This window comes from Nipponia nippon, unplaced genomic scaffold (assembly GCF_047370975.1).
Source record: "Nipponia nippon isolate SJK-2023a ecotype South Korea unplaced genomic scaffold, ASM4737097v1 scaffold_5, whole genome shotgun sequence".
NCBI lineage: Eukaryota > Metazoa > Chordata > Aves > Pelecaniformes > Threskiornithidae > Nipponia > Nipponia nippon.
In genome coordinates, this window is record NW_028262369.1 from 65,636,896 (window position 1) to 65,656,643 (window position 19,748).

Below are 19,748 nucleotides of genomic sequence, written 5' to 3' on the forward strand. Positions count from 1 at the left end.
TGAGGTTGTAAGACCACAACTTCCATTATTGTGTCTTAAGTTACCACTGTGGATGGTAAAGAAAAATCAGTTCTCTAAGGACAGAGCTATAGGGTTATTGAATGTCTTTTACCACACTTGTTGTTTGCTTCCTCCTCAATGCTATTTGTTTGTGCTTCATGGCAGTTTCCATCCCATTAGCATGGAAAACCTTCATCTACAGGATCCATGTTAAACATAGCACATCGAGATGCCCACAAACTGAGTAATACAGGACAAATAAATTTTTATGCAAATTTATTCATTAGCTTTAACAACAGTAATACATAAATCAATACTATGTCCAGCATAAGGTTGTATAATAAAATATGCTATTCTGGTAAGATTGATTTCTAGTGCGTACATTTTAAGGGCAGTTTTCATCCAAGTTGGATACATTTAAAAATAATAAATAAATACAAGGCCAAAAATGCTTACTTAATGAAAGTCCTGCTACGTAAGACTTCAGGCTCCACATTGCTTCAAAGCACTAGTCAGTACAGGTGTCTGTGTACATCTTAAAGACTTATACACACATGGGTTGTGCTCAAGCAGCATACATTTTTTGACATCTGACTCAGACCAATACATACTAGATTTCCAATTTAGACATCCTTATTCCTCTTAAAGCTAGCATCCACCTATCTTCTTTCTCTTTTAGGATTGTCTTGCCTTCCAGCTGTCTATCTACACATATGAATCCTAGCAACATTATGTGTACGAAATACAAAGGTCCAGCCCCCTCCCAATACTACTTTTTTGGCTTGAGATCCAGACTGCACTATCTAGTGGAACTACTTATGAAACAAATTGCTACTCAATTCAAATAAGACTACATTGTTCTTGGGAAGAAAAAAAAAAAAAGACTTTGGGAACAGATGGGAACATGGTATGCTCCCAGCTCTGCTATGTTTTTGGAGCTCTCTAGACTTCAGTAGTACATCCTCTCTGGGATGCCTGGTGCTTAGTGCTACAGCATTAAGCTTTAGGCACACTGGGTTCCGTAGGCTATAGGCAGCCCACAAGAAGGTGCATTTTCAGCTTTCTTTCCCTGATGGCCAGTGAGTCCAATATATGCAGTGGCATTCAGATGTCCATCAAAGTGCAGCATAGAGGCATTCACGGACATGTGGGCTACCTTTATTTATATTCAGCAATATTAAAATCTGGTCCCAATTTAGATTAGATACACATGAGAACACGTATTTGGCAAATCAGAAGTATTCTATTTACTAGTGTACTTATACTATATAGGCTATCCTTTGGGCATATTTATTCTACAAATCTAGATAAGCTTGTTTTATTGTCTTCTGACTTAAGTTCTGCTGATGGCAAAATTCCCTTTTCCTTAAGAAGTTACACCCAGGATTGAGTCACAAACTTTAAAACTACTCTAATTTACATATTTTACTTTATTATATCAAAACAAAACCCAAAAGCTTGGTCAAAGTATAAACACTTAGAAACCTAGTGAAAACATCCCTGAGAAACTTTCAGTAACATAGCAGTAATGATTAGGTTTGGTCCATTAGAGGAGAAAAATTGTTACATCCAGTTATTGAATACTGAGGGCTACAAGTACATTGGATTGTACATGGGATTCCCATTCATTCACTCGCACTCCTTTTACGAAAGATTGTATCCGAGACAAAAGCCACTAGAGGTTTTTTTACATTCTATTTAGTTCGATATACAATATAATCGTTACAAATTTTAAGATGAATGGCCTAGATTCAGCCCTGGTGTAATGCCTTTAATGTCAATGGAGTTCACACTTACATTCCAGGGTTGAAATCTGGCAACATAGATGACTGTGTGAAGGACAGTACCTAAAATAAAAAAAAACAAACTTAAAAGTTACAGAGGATACCTTTCACAAGTTGCTGACGTCTGTTTTTGCATACTACTTCTTTTGCAAACAAACATTTTACAAAGATTTAAGTTTAGAAGTCATACTGTCACGCCACAGGAAACCTGAGAACACCACCAGGTTCAACTCTACTGAGAAAGCAAAGTGCATAGACTAGTTTCCACAAAAGTGCACATGGGGTTAATGACTATGGAAGTACTGTGTTAGTACACGTGCAGGGTTAAAAAAAAGCAAGAACTTCTTGAAGATCAGAGGGATATATCATTCTTCATTGCTCTGAAGATGCTTTAGAGGGCCACACAGTCCAACATCTCATTGTTTTAGCGGTATTTTAGAACAAACTAAATCAAAATTCACATACGTGTAAAGCAGATAAATGCAAGTAATCCCCTTTTTGACTTCTTTTGCCTGGAATACTAATACTTTTCCAATACATCAGGCTTTCATTGGGTTTCTGCAAACAATAGCATTCAAAAATAAACTAAAGCTGCTTGCACTTTGAGGCAAAAACTAAGTTAGCCCTAAACTATCTTTCTGTACCAGTACTCCTGACCTTAGCACTTCCTGCTACATCTAACCTGAACAGACCTGTCATTTGCCATTAAAAAAGCGATGCTTTATAATGTTACATCAATAGCTTCTGCTAAAATGAGACTATGTTTTACTTTATGAAGTGCAACAGAAGTGTAATACAATATCTTGTACCTAACACTCATCTAATTTGTAAGGAAACATGCAAAAAAATAGAAAAGGTGTTTCTGTAAAGTTAAACAAAAACAGATAGAATACTAAAAAGGTGTTCTGCGAAAACATCGGAACTTAGAAGTCCACTTCAGGAATCCAAGAAGGATGTTCATACCAATTTGAGAAGATAGCGGGGCAGAACTGTTCATGTAAGGGAAAAACAGGGAAAAAAAATCACAAAACCAAATACTGTACATCAAGTTATCCTGAAACAACTAAGAAAACCCTGATTTTGCTCAATGAGCACAAGAATTGTTTGGAATTCATGAACAAATTGAGTATGTATAACCACTAAACAGTATCACTGTGGGGGTAAGCGACAGGAATTCAACATTACTTTTGTGATCAGATACTAGATGTATGACTTGTGGGGATCCTTTGAAACACCAGCTGTCAGGATCAACTAGGTTGTCCTCTGCCGAACATGAAACATTTTTACAGGGTCACTGTAAGATGAATTTTAGCTGTCTTGGGACAGCTTCCTCAAACAGCCAAGTTATGCATTCAACTCTACAGAAACACCTTAGACAGGGCCACAAAAGGCAGTATATGTGTTTAACCATGATATTTGTGTAGCAAGTTAGTAAGAGAAGTGGATCCTTTCAGACAGTAGATGTATTACCAGGTGGTGAACTGTCAGAAACTGCTTTGGGATCAGGAGTGCAACAAACAAAAAGTTGTCTTCCCAAGCTTTTTTGGGCAAATCTGAAGTACATTATGTGGCCCATTGCAACAAAAGACACAGAGATAAGCACCAATAAGCCAAAAGCTTCAGGGTTTGGGGCCAAGATGACCATGATGAAGTGCAGCAAATCAAGAAGATAATTCATGGAGTTTTGGACACCGTTTATGATGCCTCTTTCCGATTCTACCACATTTTCTTGGAGCAGCTGTGTGACAGTCAAATCAAAGGACCAAAGGCCTATGGAGAGAAAAAAGTTATCCATACAACTGGGCTTCTCATGGTAAGCTTTCATTACTGGCACGACTCAATTCATACTTGCAAACACTCACTTCTACCAAAAACGCGCAGGACAAGCTACCCTCTTGTCAGGCTAGAACATATTTCACACTGACAGTCAAGAGCTATTTACTTTCCCTTTACTAATATTTCCTGAAATAGTACACACAAGCTTGACACATTAACTTGCCTGTGACATCTTGCTTCAACACATCTATCAAGGTAATGTTTTGTTCATCTGTTCCTTATTTAAATAGCTGTTTTACAGCTATTTACAGCATACATTAGCTACAACTGCTAAATTTTGCATGTTTGCAAAAAAATCAAACATGTTTTAAACTATGCAGAATACATAATTTACAGCAGTCTCAGTTGACACAAGCTTCTTCACTGTTTTAGTCCATTAATGATTCAGTTTTAGAAGTTTATCTTGCAAACAAACTTAATACATGTGAATCAAGTATTTTCTTCCTCCAAAATTCAGCAAAAGTTGCAGAAATTAAGAGTACAAAAATTCTACAGATGAGAATTACTGTTCATTACATGTATGTGTTTGACTGCCTCTTCTGTTGACAGATACTAATACTACACTAACCAGCAATTCCTCAAAAAAATTAAGCTGTCATCCAAATCAAAGTTTCTGTTCTAAACCCCTTTACTGGTCACAAGTTTAAAGGTTAGACAATTTATTTAATAAATGGATTAGTTCAGTAAACTGCTAAGTTCGAAGGTTTTCATAGCAGATCTGTTTAGGTCTGTTTCCTATTAACAAATGGTTTTATTTGGTTGTGAAGGAAGATCATTTAGAGATGAGCATTCCAAAAAAACAAGTTACATTCATCTCCAAATGTGGTAACTTTTTTCCTACTAGTGATATATGATACGCAAGAAATTAGTACTGCAGTCTCTGCACTGGCGATACTACTGCAAGATCATTTCATTTTTATGTGAAGTGTAACAAATTAGCCTTAGAAATGTGATACAACACTTCAACTGTAGCCTACAATTCTCAACTCAAATTTGTATTTAGTTGACAGGCGCTGTAATTTCTAGAATTAAAAGCAGTCAATAGATCAAATTTTAATAGAGACATAATACTCACCAACTCTAGCAGCAATGACTCCTGCAAACAGGAGACTAACAGAGATTAAAGGCACAGGCTCAGGACTCATCTCTGGGTCGCTGTTAGCAGAAGTAGTAGACCCGTTTAACAAGATGGGCATTCCAGTTGCAAAAACCATTTCAGGCTTATCTTCTGGAGATGCTATAGTAGGTAATGGTTCACTTTCAAACAGCCTGGCACTGATGTCAGCAAATGGGGAAACAGTCAAATCCAGAGGACTTCCAGGCATGAATACGGAGATGGCACATAAGACCAGACAAGCAAATTGAGCAACTCCAGAAATAAGGCCCGTGCGAACCAGACCACATTTGCGACGAAGCCAAGTGAAAGCTACTGTTCCCATGATGCCGGTGACTGCTGAGGCACCCATCAGAAGGCTTAGCACAGAGCCACTCAAACCCTGAGTGTATGCATAGCCTGTAGTAATACAATCAAAGCCCAGAACAGTCATATACAGAAATGCAAGACCCATGCCTGCAAGAAACACTGGCTGGTTGTAGTATGCAACCCATCCATCACGAAACGTGATGAAAGGTTCAGCAATCCGGGCAGCGCAGCTCACTTCCTTCTCCTGTTGGGGCTCAAAGCCAGTCACATCTTTCTCAACAATTAACTGCACTCCTTCAGTGGGTTTCACGTCACTCTCTGTAAACAGAAATGTAACTGTTAGATACACTCCTGCCTGGAAAGTGCAGGGTGTAAACTGCAAGACAATTGTTTGCAGTTAGTAAGTTCACTGCTGCAGAAGTGCATCAGTTAAATTCTGCAATCAACCTTCCTCCGATTACTTAAATGTTTTAAAGTGTCCTTAAATCCCACCTGTATAGTAAGATCAAATCAAGTTAATCCCTATCAATTTAAACTCCTGTTTATTTAATTAAACTGTGGTAGGAAGAAGCATATCCTGCTTCTTTTCCATAGACTTGTGACTGAATGCTCCATTTCCATAAAGAAATTATTTGCTTAATGAATGGCCACGTTAGCTGGCATTCTAACATAGCCTTATATGTTTAAATGCACTAACCACAGAAAGTAGAGAATACTTAAACATCTGTCAATATCTCATATCGTGGCAGAAGAACCAAGGCAGAGAGGCTTGCTGAAGCCTACCGAAGCCAAAAGCTTTCAAAACTTGACTTAAAAAAAAAACTCAGACCATGCTTTTCTACAATTCCATTTTCACTCTAATATGGGAGAAAGGCACTTCCACTGGCCACAAACAAAAATCTGAAAACCCCACAGCAGTATATAGATTAATGTGGATAGAAACTACACAAAAGTTTGGATGCTGGAGCACTGTTTTTACACTGTCAAGTTTGAAACAAACTCCACGCACAGCGAGACACATGACGTTTCTGCAACTTTTAAAAATGCAAGTCTTCTACTGAAATCAGAATACTGCAAGAGCAAAGATTAAGAGATGTTTCCTACATATTGACATTTGCTAAATGCTTCATTCTTCAGGAGCATTCAAGAGTCAGTTTCAAAGCCATAGAGCCTTCTAAGCTCTTTATCTTGCTCCCCTCCCCTAGGCTGCCATTAGCCTAGTCCAACAGCTTACTGGACCAGCTATTACCACAATGGATCTGCTGACTGGGAAGAAGATATGTCTCTTCAGCACTTTTAATAGCAGCCTCCTATCTCACTATATATTGAGCAAAGAACAGATTGGTAGCTAGCTTTAAAAAAAAAAAAGGAACAGGAATTCTTTATAATCTTCCTTTAAAAAAAAAAAAAACAAAACCAAACACAACATGTTGTAGCTGGGAGCCCACAGCTTGAGCTTTCAGGAATATTCACATACTGCTATCTTAAAAATGGGAAAATGCTTAAGTTTTGTATTCCAGTATCTGACATTTCAACTACTTCATAATAAAAAGTCTGCTTCTGAAACAATTTTAATTTCTGATATTAAGACTATCTAAAGTAATGTTAATATCAATTTTAAGGTTGCTTATAGTCATTACACTGCAAATCCCAGTTGTTCAGCTTGGTCAAGGAAGCAGAGCAGGTCAAAGCAGATTTTTTCTCCACCATTTCCTGCAGTATGTGGAACTCACTGAAGCATGCCAGACTGGAAATATTGCCACCTATTCTACAGCCTCCTGAAAGCCTATTAATACTATGCATAAGTAGAGATGAGTTAGCAAGAAAGAGTCCTCCATAGGCTGTTCTGCTTGTAGACACTACAGAGCAAAGGGCACCTTATTAGCTATGGTATAGATGGATAGGAGCATTCCTCGCAATCAGCCCTAAGTAACAGGGCAGACTTACTCTAAAGGATTAATTAAGAGGAGACAATTCATTCTTTGGCTGCACTTTATGGGATTCCTCAAATAGCTGCGCAAAGTATTGTTACTGAGATGAGAGTCTCTGGTATCTATATCCAAAACCTGAAACCTTCAAGCTACTGAGTAGAAAGCTATACAGCCTAAAAGCAGCATCTGTGGAAGACAAAAGTCAACACTTCAGTTTGACTGATACAGTGAATATACCGTGAATCTGAACAGTTCCTTTTGTGTTTTCAATACCTTTCTTTACATTCAGCTGTTTCAGTTCCGATTCTTCAACTTTTGCAGATTTGAGAGCCAGAGTAGGGGTTTTCTGATAAACCTTCCAGAGCAGCAGATATTCCACACACATCGACATCAGGTTCCAGCCAGAAATGAATCCACAGCCAATCATCGGTGAGCCAAATGTCATTATCTGACCAACTGCCATTGGGGCCAAGATATTGGTCAACTGATCAATTCTTCTTATTGTGGCATTCATATCTGTCAGAAATTATTTGATGATATGAAGTAATTGCTGAACACTTACAGTGAAATATTCAGTAACATAATTGTGGATTGGACATGTATACACATCAAGCTACGAAGTCTTGCTCCAACTGTAAGTGGTTCCAGAAGGAGCAGGAGTTAAAGACTGCTAACCAGAGGCACCTTTAGAGTGTTCCAATGTTTAAGTTTACTGGGACCAACCAAGGTGTTCGTAAGCCAAATTCCTACCCCTGCCACTTGTGCCTGCATGAGGTCTTTCAGGTTTCACATGCTGGGTTTACAGTGGAAGTGTACTCCTGCAGGTAAAACTGTTAGTCATGAGACCAGATTACCCTTACATCCTAGTGACGTTATGGACTCCTAAGCCTATCTATCTCTGTAACATTCAAACCTGGCATGCACAACTCCAGACATTAAGAGGGATCTCATATGGCGGAATTCTTCCCTGTAAAGATAATTTTAGCAACTACTATCTCCCAATACTGGACCCTGTATTTCTTAATCTCCTCCATTTACTTCTAATAACTGGTGACTATTTCTTAATCTCCTCCATTTACTTCTAATAACTGGTGACCACAGTACCCATTGTGATAGCGGCAGACCTTTGAAATGGCTTTAAAATTTCCTTATAGAGTCACATTGCCTACAACTGCCATCAACCATTCTCAGAACTTATTGAGCAAAGTCCTCACTCCTTTCTGTTCCACACTTTGATGTTTATGGTCAAAACACGCAGACCATTCTTAGCATGAATACATCTTCCATTTGCTGGTAGGGGATGACTCACCCCCCCCCAATCTAACCAGCTTTAGTGTCATTACACCCTCTGGGCTCCTGTAAGTTTCCAATTAATGGTGCCATTATCCCACCCCTAAAAGTTGCTAGACGCTCAATGGTTTTGCACATAAGGGCTTCAAGCTGCTTAGAAGTACATCCCAAACCCAATTTAGAGCCCTATTATGAAATTAGACCTTTTAAAGGGCAAGTGAAACTGTATACCAGTATGAAGCTGCTTTTCTGAATCTGCAGAGAATTCCTCCTTTCCATTCAAAGAACTGTTTACGTTATTCTATTTAGAATTCAAAGTCAATTCAATATGAACTATTTGACTGATGGTTAACTAAGATGAGCAAGTTAAACACTTGCATTATCTTTGGCTTTAGAAATTCCAAGAATTAAGCTTTGGTTTTTGAGTTATTTGAAGAAGGCTAATATTTCCACTCAGGAAAGGTACAAAGTAAGAGCGAATGGAAAAATGAATCAAGGACAGTGAAGAAGAGGAAGCCAAGGAAATTTTTTATTTCCCTATTCCATTAACTTACCTAACTAAGGCTCACTTTTGAAGAAAGGTAACAGTGCAGAGATGGACAACAGTATTTGCTGCAAAGTCAATGCTGGCATTTAATTTTTTAAGTTAAGGAACTTCAACAGTCTCCAAATTACATTATGATTAAACACATAAACCTATTCAGCCTAGAAGAGATCCTTTAGATAGATCTGTTGAACTAAGGTGCTTAGTTCAGTGGTTTTTTGTTTTTAAATTAAGTTGCATGAGAATTTAGAGTAACCTCTTGCCTGATTTTTCAGTACCAAATGTAAGCGGTCATCATTCTGTCTGAGATCATGAAGCAGTACAGAGGTAGGACTGCCTCCCATGCAGAAGTTCCCTGCAGGTGTGGTCTGTACCTTATCTCATGCATAGTAAGTAGTACAGGGACTAGGGAAATCATTTGCTGAATAAGATCTGACACAAGAAGAAAGGTTAATGAGAACCATTAGAACTTCAAAGCTTTTAAGAATAGATGATATTCTTCTACTTGTGATTCACATGTATAATGAAAGTTAACCTGTACTGTCGCTCTACAAAAGGCATGTCCTAGAAAGGCACTGCAAGGTCAAAATAAAAGACTATGGTGGAAAATTTCTGTACTGGGAAATGAAAGCAAGACACTTTTAATGCATCTACTTAAGAACTAACCTCTCCTCGATGAGATAGGAAATAAGATTCCTTCATTGGAGATAAACATCAAGAATAAATCTGCAATATAGGATTCAAATCCCTAAAAGGACTCTGGCATGTAAACTGAACTTTATGGACAATTTAGGCAGCTTCATATAAAAGCAGAGTTCAGAAGCTGAAATGCTGTCTGGGCCTGAAGGTATCTAAACTCCCCAAGTGTCAGACTTAAAACTTTAGTCCCAGAGTTACTTTAGTGAGCTATAAATATCTTGGCAATGTTAAACTGCTCTGTGCCTTGTTTGCACTTCAGTATCAGTTCCTCTATCTGGGAGGGCTTAAGTCCCCTTATAGGGTTGATTCAGAGCCCACATAGCCTGCCCAAGTTCATCACAAAAAATGCTGCTTCCCACACTGTCTGTTACAATCAGAGCAGCAGCATAGCCAAAGATCAATCATACGTCCCTTGGGGTGAATGGCCTTGCAGCTAGGAGTACCACCCAGCAAAGAAGAATCAGGTTCAATGCATCCTTGGGGAGGAGCCCAAACAATCTCTCAAATCCAAGTAGTGTCATGACCAAGCTGGGGTAGAATCTGAATGGGAACTCATTCTCTCTCCTAATAATGCCATGCCACTGTGCAAGAAAGGGGAAAAAGAAGGAAAAATATTTACTAGGCAAAAAAGAAGATGAAGTCTGTAGTCTAATACCAAAAGGTATCAGATGGCAAAGGAATACAGAGCTTTCAGTTCCAACTGAAGAAAAGTCTTCATAGCTCTGAGTTAAGACATCTAATGCTGAAGAACTGCAAGATTTCAAATATATCTGCATGCACAGCATTTCCTACGGGCAGTTTCCTGATCCACCTCCTTTACTGTTCTGGACTTCATTCTCATGTACCTCTTTCTTTGATCCCTATGTGAGGAGCCCAGTTACGCAACAGTTTTCCGTTTCATTCCAGGGACCTAAAAATAAAGTGTTGCAACACTTGGCTTTAAGTGCCTGGAAGTTAAATAGCTTTTCTATTAAGCACTGGTTATTTGATTTAAGAGTGTGGTGTATGTTTATTTGTTCAGCAAGAATAAAGTTTTCCTGACAAAGCTGCAGTAGGGCTAAAAGGAGGACAAAACAACTTTAGGGATGCCTAACTGAATTGTAATCACAACAGTAATTTCTAATCTCAGTAAGCATATCCCAGAGCAGGGAAGAGGAAAATAAAAGCTGCCCTTTTTACCTGCTGTTTTCTCCTAATATCTGGAACTCAAAGATGTAGTGACGTCTGTGAACCTCTAGCCTGAAATCAAGCTTGGAAAGTAAGATATTTAAGGTAGTAAAAAGGCAACATCATTCACCTGCCAGCTTGCTTCTGTCTTCCCCTGCAACCACAACAATCCAGTCCCTTTGAATTGTGATCGCTGTGGCAGTGCTGGCCAAATTGGCAATATTTGCTATTGTGATAACCAGGATATAGCACATCGTCTAGAGAAATGGGGGGAAAAAGTTACAACGTGAGCAAATTGATGAAGGGAGATCTCCACTTCTACCCTGTACAACCAGAAAAGACACTTTTACATTTGAATCCATACATTTTAGTGATACTCTTCAGACAAAACAAGACCAAGTCTACTTTACAATTCCTGACAGAAAACAATCACCTCTGTTTACCCCAATAGCTCAAAGTTTCATTTGCCAGTTTTAGCTCACAGGAATGTCTAAACAGACTAGAGAAAAATAAAAATTCATCTGTCTCCCATGCTCCCCACAGTTTCTTTGTAAGTTAATTCCTTGTTAACAAGTTCAAGCACTCACAAGAAGCCATCCATGGTATAAGGTCAAAAGCTGTGTCTTAAACAAGAAGACAATCATCAGGAGAATACCACACAGGATGACAGATGCATTCTGTACAACCAAGGATGTCTGGGCCACTGTTTTAAATCAAAACAGAGAACAACAGTTATGAACTTAAGAATGAGCTAACTATAAGCTTAAGGAGGTTATAATTAAGGAACATGCACAGATTCTCTAAAAAATTTGTATTTTCCTATTCTCTCCCCAAAGTATAAGTGGTAAAACTATACTTCATATTAGATTTTGAATCTTCCATTGTCTTAGAGAAAGAAATTAATGTCCGATGTAACTTCGTAGCTCTTAACAATTCATAGCTCTTAATTTACACCCCAAGTAGGTCTTTTCTCAATCAAAACCCAAACTGTACCTGTTTAAATGCTGACATTATTTTTAAAGGGGTAAAAACAAGACTTAGCTTGAGTCTCTAAAATTCATCTTCAGCATACCATGGAAGTGATGCTATTTGGTAAACTCTTGGAAAGTAAAAATGTGTATGAAGAACTTGATGTCATGTTATTTATAAAACAGACTAGAGCATACATATTTAAAATATGGCTAATCAAATGCAGTACATATTTACACTTAAGTGGAAGATGTTTGTATCCAGACAGAAGACAACAAATAATGCAAGTGTATGTTAGTATTAGACTATAAAGACCTTGGTCTGTAGTCCTTGCAGCTGTGTTTTTTACCTTTTGCATTTCTGCACATCTGAACGTCTCGTACAGGTTTAGCCTGAGTAGTGGACATATTGTGACATAAAACTGTTTTCCTCCTGTCTTTGACACTATCTTTGTCTAATCATTACCACCCTAAAACACTATCCCTCTTAACAAAACCGAGCAAGCCTCGTGCTCATATTTGACTTGAGGAGTTGACTCTAACAGCTTTATCTTTTTTACATTAATTTGATCCATCCTTAAGCAAATAACCAGCTCTAGGCATCTAACCTTTGAGCCTGGCGTTCTTGTCCACCCAGTCTCCAATAATGGCTCCCAGGAGAAGAACTGATCCCGCCACAACCAATCCATAGACTGCAGTCAGGAGCAAGCTGTTTCCATACAGTTCAACCAGGAACACAGACACAGCAAAATGCCACATACGATCTCCCTTCAAGAGTAACAGAGAGTACATACGCAACATTACTATTTGCACTTTGCAAGCACACAAGTTGACTATTTTACTAATGCCCTGACAAAAGTCTGTATTAAAAGAAAGGTTTGTTACACATGAAGGGGTGGCGTGTGGGTTTTTGGTTGGTTGGCTTTGGGGGTTTCGGGTTTTTGTTGGTTTTTTTTAATGACTACATCCTATCACCATTGATTTTATTGCAGTATCACTAGGATAACCTGTCCTAATCAAGTGCAACATTATGGCTTGTAATACCACATCAAAAATCCCAGATATTTTCTATTATAATACTACAGAACAAAGTCTGTTACCATCCAACAAGCCTCAGAAAGCTGACAGATTCTCCAGCACAGATCAAACAATAACAACAGATTTATTGATAACGATACTATTTAAATAACTTTTCAAGATGGCAATTTGCTCTTAAATGATCAAAGCTTAAATGCTGCTTTAAAACACAAGAGCCAGTCAAGTCAAAGCAAGTGACAATACAATTCGAGAAAGACATGGGTAAATTAAGGAAGGTGGTGTCCTAAATGTTAACTGAAGTTGCTGAAGTCAATGGACTTAAGCTCTTTTTAATAATGTTAAGCATTGACATATTACTAAGAGGTAGAATATCACAGCTAGTTTAACCTACTGTAAACCCACTGCTAGCTCAACCTACTTAGCCTATTGCTAATTTAACCTAGTGCTTAGAATACAAAATTTTCATGTTCTGATACCACTTATTACAGGTAAAAAAAAAAAAAAAAGCCCAAAACACTAAACATGTCCACAAGTGAAGTAATTTTCATACTATTGAAAATATTTTTAGGTTTGCTACCAAACAGACCTGTGGCTTGCTAATGAATACATCGACATTTTTATGTTGTCACATGATAGGAATCATATCTCACTTTATTTTTAAACATTGCAAGAAATGCACTACAGAAAATGCTTTATGCAATCAATAACAAAGCAGATGAACAGAAATCACTCATACTATTCTAGGGCACACAGTTTGTTTAGTAAGGGTCACTAATGTTAGTCTTTTATAAACCAAACATGAAACTGTTTTATTCTGCTGCCTTATGTTAAATAAGCAATTGCTATGTCATACAGCAAATAGTGCAAATTTCTAAGGACCTCAAATATTCTAAAGGGCTGGGGGAGGTGTAACATAAAAGCATTTTTAAAAAGCAAAGCCTGCCAAATCTAACATATCATATACCACAGCAATCAAAAGATACATAAAAAGCATGCTATATGGAGGGTCAAAATAACTGCAGTTTGATAAAAGTCTTCAATGTAGCATACACACACAAAAAGAATTTGCCTTTTAATGTTACTGAAGTTCTCTGAAGGAGGTTTCTTTAAACATTGTAATGTGTAAACATTCATATTTGTTTCCTTAACCATAGGCAGAAAAATAATTACATACCAATCATGTGAGAACAAAATTTCACCTGTTCAAGGAAAAACTCTGGATATTTTGTATTTTTTCTAACTAAAACCGATGAAAAAAATGCAAATATAAGCATAAAATATAAGCTTAGATGTGCCCTCTCGAATATAATAAACCAATTTTCACTCTCCAGAGACACCTAAAGTCCTCTGTAAAATATGTTCCACTTGTATTCCACAGTTAGTAGAAGTATATAGAAAGTATTCCTGCAATGAAAACACAGGGATAGAATTTCCAAAGTCTAGCATTCACTTAATATGACCTGAGGTACCTCTTTACTGAATTTCACTTAAAATATATGCAGGTGGATTAACTAAATTTCAATTAGCCTGGGTAACTGTTTATTAAGCTAGAAAAATAAGGCAAAAGAGTATTTTCACATTAAAATTTCATAACAGAAGTTTAGTGTTTTGTTTTTTTTTTTTTCTTTATGCAGAGATGTTTCAGTAACTGAATTCTGACAAGATGAAAAAGGCATTTTAAAAAAAAATAGTGAAAGTCAGTGGCAGCCACTACTGTCAGAGCGAGAAAACTGATCTCACTTGAAACTCACAGGAAGACTCCTTTGACTCCAGTAAGATCATGATTTCGCTATACAATTCATTTAAGGAGCTTCCGAACCCTGTTCAATCTTATCCAACACATTTACCCAGAGTATTTTGATCAGGCCAATCCACGCAGATAATTTTTGGGGTAACTAAAGCTGTTCCAACCTAGAAGCATGAGTTTCTTTCAAGAATTAAAAACCATAAAGAGCAAGCAAAGATAAATTAGTGTCACAGAAGAACAATAGTAGTGAATTACTGAGGTTTGGAGCAGTTATGTAATTTCAAGCTAAGATCTACTGAAATTTAAACAGTAAATATTGCCTTCAGAAGTGGGCAAAGCCTTGATCATATATACTTAATCCCACTTTAAAATGTCTCAAACTGTGTATATTTCAACTCTTTTAAATAAATAACTACAGCTGTTTAGCCTCACCATCCTTTTAAAGACGGTTCTTGCTCTTCTGTCATTATAATTACCCTTGTAATCATCTCAGACTGAATGTATACAATCCCATTTCAGAACTGAAGCCCGCAAGCTAAGCAGTAGCCAGGCTACCACCTACTGACGGGCCTCCTGAGGTCCGAGCGGCAGAGATAAGGCTGGGAAGCTGCAGCTGACCTCCTGGCAAGCGTTAGGTCTGGCACCAACAAGGCAAACCCAATGTCACTTTGTCCTTTCTTTACTGCCAAGTGATAGACAACAAGGAATTAAAAACATAAAGGCAGCAGCATACAGTCTAAGACTCCAGTTCAGCAGTGCAATCCAGCCTATTAAGATGACCGAGGCCAAGCACACATTCAAATGCTCTACTGAACAAGAGCCTAAGACATAGTCTAGACTTTGTTCAAATCTGAACATTTGTGGAGACATGACACATTTAATCATTTACAGCTTCTCTCTGTATTTGGGAATGGCTTAGTAACACAGAAACCAAATTAGCTCTCTCAATTACAGCAAAACCACGTTTCTATCAGGTTTTATATTGTGGACATAGCCATTTTAGAACAAAGATGATACATTACTTTGAGGCCTGAAGATTAAAGTGCTTGTTTATTGTTCCCGTTAGCAAAAACATTCAGACTACAGGAACACTAAAGCTTAGGAGATAGAAAAGGTGCAGTCCTGCGCTCCATTCTGTCAAAATAAACTATATTTCTGTTGTTTCAGCAGGTTTGGTTGGGGGTTTGTTGAGTCAAGACTTCCAGCACAAAAGAAAACATACTGGAATAAGGAGTATACTATTAATATTGCTAAACACCTGAGTAGACGTCTTGCAGTCTAATGTTTGTTAAAGTGTGCGACACCATTGTTTTCAAACTCTGCTTTGTCACCTTTACTCATGTACTCTGAGAGCAGTCCCACTGCCGAGCTTTGAAGCACTCGTCAGGGAGGAGTAAGCAGGACTGGCTGAATTGTCACTTCGGCACTTTGTGGGCATTACGGACCAAAGCTGTTGCAGGTAACAACCCTGGCCTCTGAAAAGCAGTGAGCCAAACAGAAACATCACCACCCAGCTCCTTCAGTAATATTAATGACAGAACGGTTGCGGTTGGAAGGGACCTCTGGAGATCACCCTTAAGATATTTGTAAGCATTAGTAAGATCCCCTCTCAGTCTCCTCTTCTCCAAGCTAAACAGACCCAGCTCTCTCAGCCTTTCCTCATAAGAGAGATGCTCCAGTCCCCTTATCAGCCCTCCGCTGGACTCTCTCCAGTAGTTCCTTGTCTTTTTGAACCACGGAGCCCAGAACTGGACACAGTACTCCAGATGCGGCCTCGCCAGAGTAGAGGGGGAGGATAACCTCCCTCGACCTGCTGGACACTCTCTTCCTAACGCAAAAATTGCTAAAACATTGCACTTCTCCAAACAAGTGTTTGGTACCACTCCAAGCCTTCTTCTGTTAACAGAAACGTCGATATGACCTTTCAGGTTAGTGAAAGCGAGGAGCTGCCAGAGTTAGGCATGCAATCTTGTAACTGTATATCAGCCATTTGTTCAATGCTATACAAGCACACATTAAACCAGTCCAAACACAGGACTAAAGACAAAACAGGGAATATTAGGGAGGAAACTTTCCACTTCTTTTTGAATCAAGCCATTGGATGAAGACTTAAGATTATATTATAAGATACATATATTCTTGATTTTATTATATGGAATAAACCCAGATTGTCTATTTTTAGTGCACATTTTAAGATTTGTTAGTATCTTTCAAGTGATTAAAAACTGGTGTAGTAAGTTACCTCAGTACAAAAGGGAAGCATTTCAGAAGGCAAACATTTTGACAGAGAAAGAGCCATCTCCTGACACTCTCAACAGGTTTGCTAATGAGTGGCAGTAATGGGTCTGTTGTAACCGTGGAGTATTTCCCATTAGTAAGTGTAGCAAGTATACAGGTCAATATACACGTTGCAATGGACTGTCTTTCATTCTGCTACGGACTATGCTCCATTTCTTTCACTCAGAACTTGCTCTATAAGGGGTCTCACTGGTTCTGTAGTTACTTAAAAGCATAAAAAGGTACAGAACCAGGCCCTCAGGAAACTGAGTACCGCACTACTCTGCACTAATGAAAACTGAATCTACTGCAACATATCATGTAAAGATTATGAAGACTTTTAACAGCAAGGTGTTGCGATGAGACCTCTGTCTTTGTGGTGGCGTGCTATTTTGTGAAGATTTTTGGGGAAGTACCAATAACGTCCAGGTAAGTCATAGCTAGATTAATAAAATCCTATTCCTACCAGGCCAATATTTTACTTACCCAAGTGGACAGTGCATGTCCAAGATAAAGAAGAAACTTTGCGGATGTAAAATAGGCAACCACAGATCCTAAATGAGAAATAAGAAACAAATGCTAAAGGAGATTCGGGCACATCCACCACATTTCGGTGCACACGGGGTACCGTTCGCTCCCGGGGAGGAACCCAACGCGGTTTTCAGAGCGAAGCCGCCGCCGGGACACGCCGCGCTTCGGGGCGGCGGCCACCGTGCCCGGGGCCCACCACCCGCGGGCGGCACCGCGCAACGGCCCCGGCGGGGCCTCTGGCTCGCTCGCCCCGCGCCCCGCTCGCCCGCGCCCACTCCGCGCCCGGCAACCGAGCGAGAGGCGGCCCGGCCGCCGCCTCCGCCGCCGCGCACTGACCGCAGCACCGCCGCTCGCCCGCCGGCTCCGCTCCCCGCGCCATGCTGGCCCGCTCAGCCGCTGCCAGAGCCCGATGCCGAGAGGAGGCGGGGGGACGCGCGGCTTCGCTCCGTGTTGCCTTCCCCGACTTAGCTAGCACTGTAGCTGAAGTCGGAAAGCCTTAGCCTTATGCGCCGCGGGCGGCTGGGGACGCTCCGCCGCGGAGGGGCCGAGCGCCGCCCGGCTCGGTCTGCGGGGCTGCCACTGCCGGCGGCGCGGACGCTTCGGGCTGGGCGCTGCGCCGCGCACCGCCCTTTCTAGGCGGCTGCGGGCTCCGGGACCCGCCCCCGCCCGCCCCGGCCCGCCCCGGGGGCAGCCCCCGGCCCGCCACCGCCCGCGCCCCGGCCCGCCGGCAGCGGCGCTCCCGGGGCGCGGCTGCCGCGCAGCCCCGCGGCCGCGACGGGCCGCCTCCCCGCCGGCCTCCGCAGCCGCCCCGGCTGCATGCGGTCAGGTACCGGGACCCAAGCAACCACGGCCCCGCTTAAAAATCGTCACAACGTGCTTTCGGTATGGTGGGCCATGAGCCATCTTCGTTTGGGTTGCCTCTCTTGTATTGCCGCCTTGTTTTATGACCTTCTGGAAAATGTGAAATTCTTCAATATTCAAATACATCGAGAAGGTGGGGTTCTAAGGTCAGCACCAAATGTCACAAGACTATGGCTTAAACACCTGGAAATGACAGTGCTCCCACTTCACAGCTTTCAAAAAAACCAAAACAGTACCAAAATTTAAGCTACCGAACTGAAAGAACCTTCTGTTCTGACGATGGTGCAGCATTCACTCATTTGGCGCTGGCTCAAGCTGTCTGCTTCAGATCAAGTATCCGGTCCCTACCGTAAATACGTTTTTTGCACCCCATGTGACCTATTTTTGGTATTGACCACCAGCAAAACCTACATTTTTATAGAACTTAAAAACCAGTCAAAACATACAGTAGGCTAGTTTCTTCAGGATACTATGAAAATAATGAAGAAGTATCTGCCCTTGTGCTTCAGAAAACATAATGATTGCTCTTGGTTGCCAGGGCTGAGATAATTTTTTCATTGTGTAACACGGCAAAGTTCCCTCCTATATGTGTAAAATTCCTTTTGGTTGGTTTGGTTTTTTTTTCTCCCAAGTATATAGGCCACCCCAGAAACAAATGCCTGACGTAACAGACCAATAACCTGTTCTGGTTCTGCCACTCCTGTGATCTTGTTCAAAGTATTTCTTGTATTAATTAGATGACTTTCTATGTATGAATCATGGGTTATCCTTTGCATAATGGGAACTCTACCTTGGGAAAAAGTAATACAGAAATAAAAATTCATATAAACATAGGAAGCTGAAAATTACTATTTTAATGGGATTGGTTATGCTAGGTGAGTTAAGTGTTTCTTCTTGCGGTATGTTCCTTAGAAAATGCACAAAATCTTTTCTCAGATTGGCATCAAAAGTAGAGGAAATTTTCTTGATGGCTCGTCTTATAAAGCCTTACTGCTTAAACTGTATTCTTCTTTACTAACAGATAAAAAGAGAATTCTTTTTCCTAAAACTTAACCTTTTAAACACTATTAGCCCATATTAAATAAAGAACCTACAGTATATCAAAATCAACTGACACTTAGTTGGTTTTAAGTCTATTAACTGTCAGTGCTTGCACCTGTACAGTCTATTCCGCAAGTAGATGCACTGAATAATTTGGGTTTCTTCTGAAGTAAGGCTCTGATTAGCGTCTAAGTTACTCGTATCTTGGGCAGTAAGGCGGCACGCAATCTGGAGAAGCACTGTGAGATGCCTGCAGCGGTCCGCGCAGGCCAACACATTTGACTTGCGTCTTTTCCACCCCTGTCCCTGGTGGCATTTCTGGCCACTGTTACAGTTTGGTTACTGGACTAGATGGATCTGGGGTCTGAGCTAGTCTGTAGGTACTGGATCCTGAAGAGATTTACTCTCCATACAGTAACACTAGGAACAGTTACCAGAAAAAGCACTGCTGGTGAGACCTTTTTTTGTTACTAGGGAACAACTTGGATGAATTATAGTTTAAATAACCATTTCTGATGGAATACTTGCAGTGCTTTACACGCGTGCCTTGGATTATATAGCTGAAATCATCCTCCTCATTATTTTTTTCCTATTGGGCAATGAGTCTTTTT

At 40.0% G+C, this 19,748-nt stretch overlaps 1 protein-coding gene across 1 annotated transcript; it reads right to left on the bottom strand.

Annotated features, from left to right (window-relative positions):
- Window positions 1–259: 259 nt before the first annotated feature.
- On the bottom strand, window positions 260–17,848 carry SLC40A1 (solute carrier family 40 member 1). Its single transcript, XM_087733566.1, has 8 exons — window positions 17,572–17,848; window positions 17,191–17,258; window positions 12,251–12,410; window positions 11,262–11,377; window positions 10,805–10,931; window positions 7,248–7,490; window positions 4,696–5,361; window positions 260–3,554 (listed from the first exon to the last, which is right to left on the bottom strand). The coding sequence occupies exons 1-8, from the start codon at window positions 17,612–17,614 to the stop codon at window positions 3,235–3,237; spliced, it is 1,743 nt and encodes a 580-aa protein (XP_087589692.1). The 5' UTR covers window positions 17,615–17,848; the 3' UTR covers window positions 260–3,234.
- Between the last annotated feature and the right edge of the window lie 1,900 nt (window positions 17,849–19,748).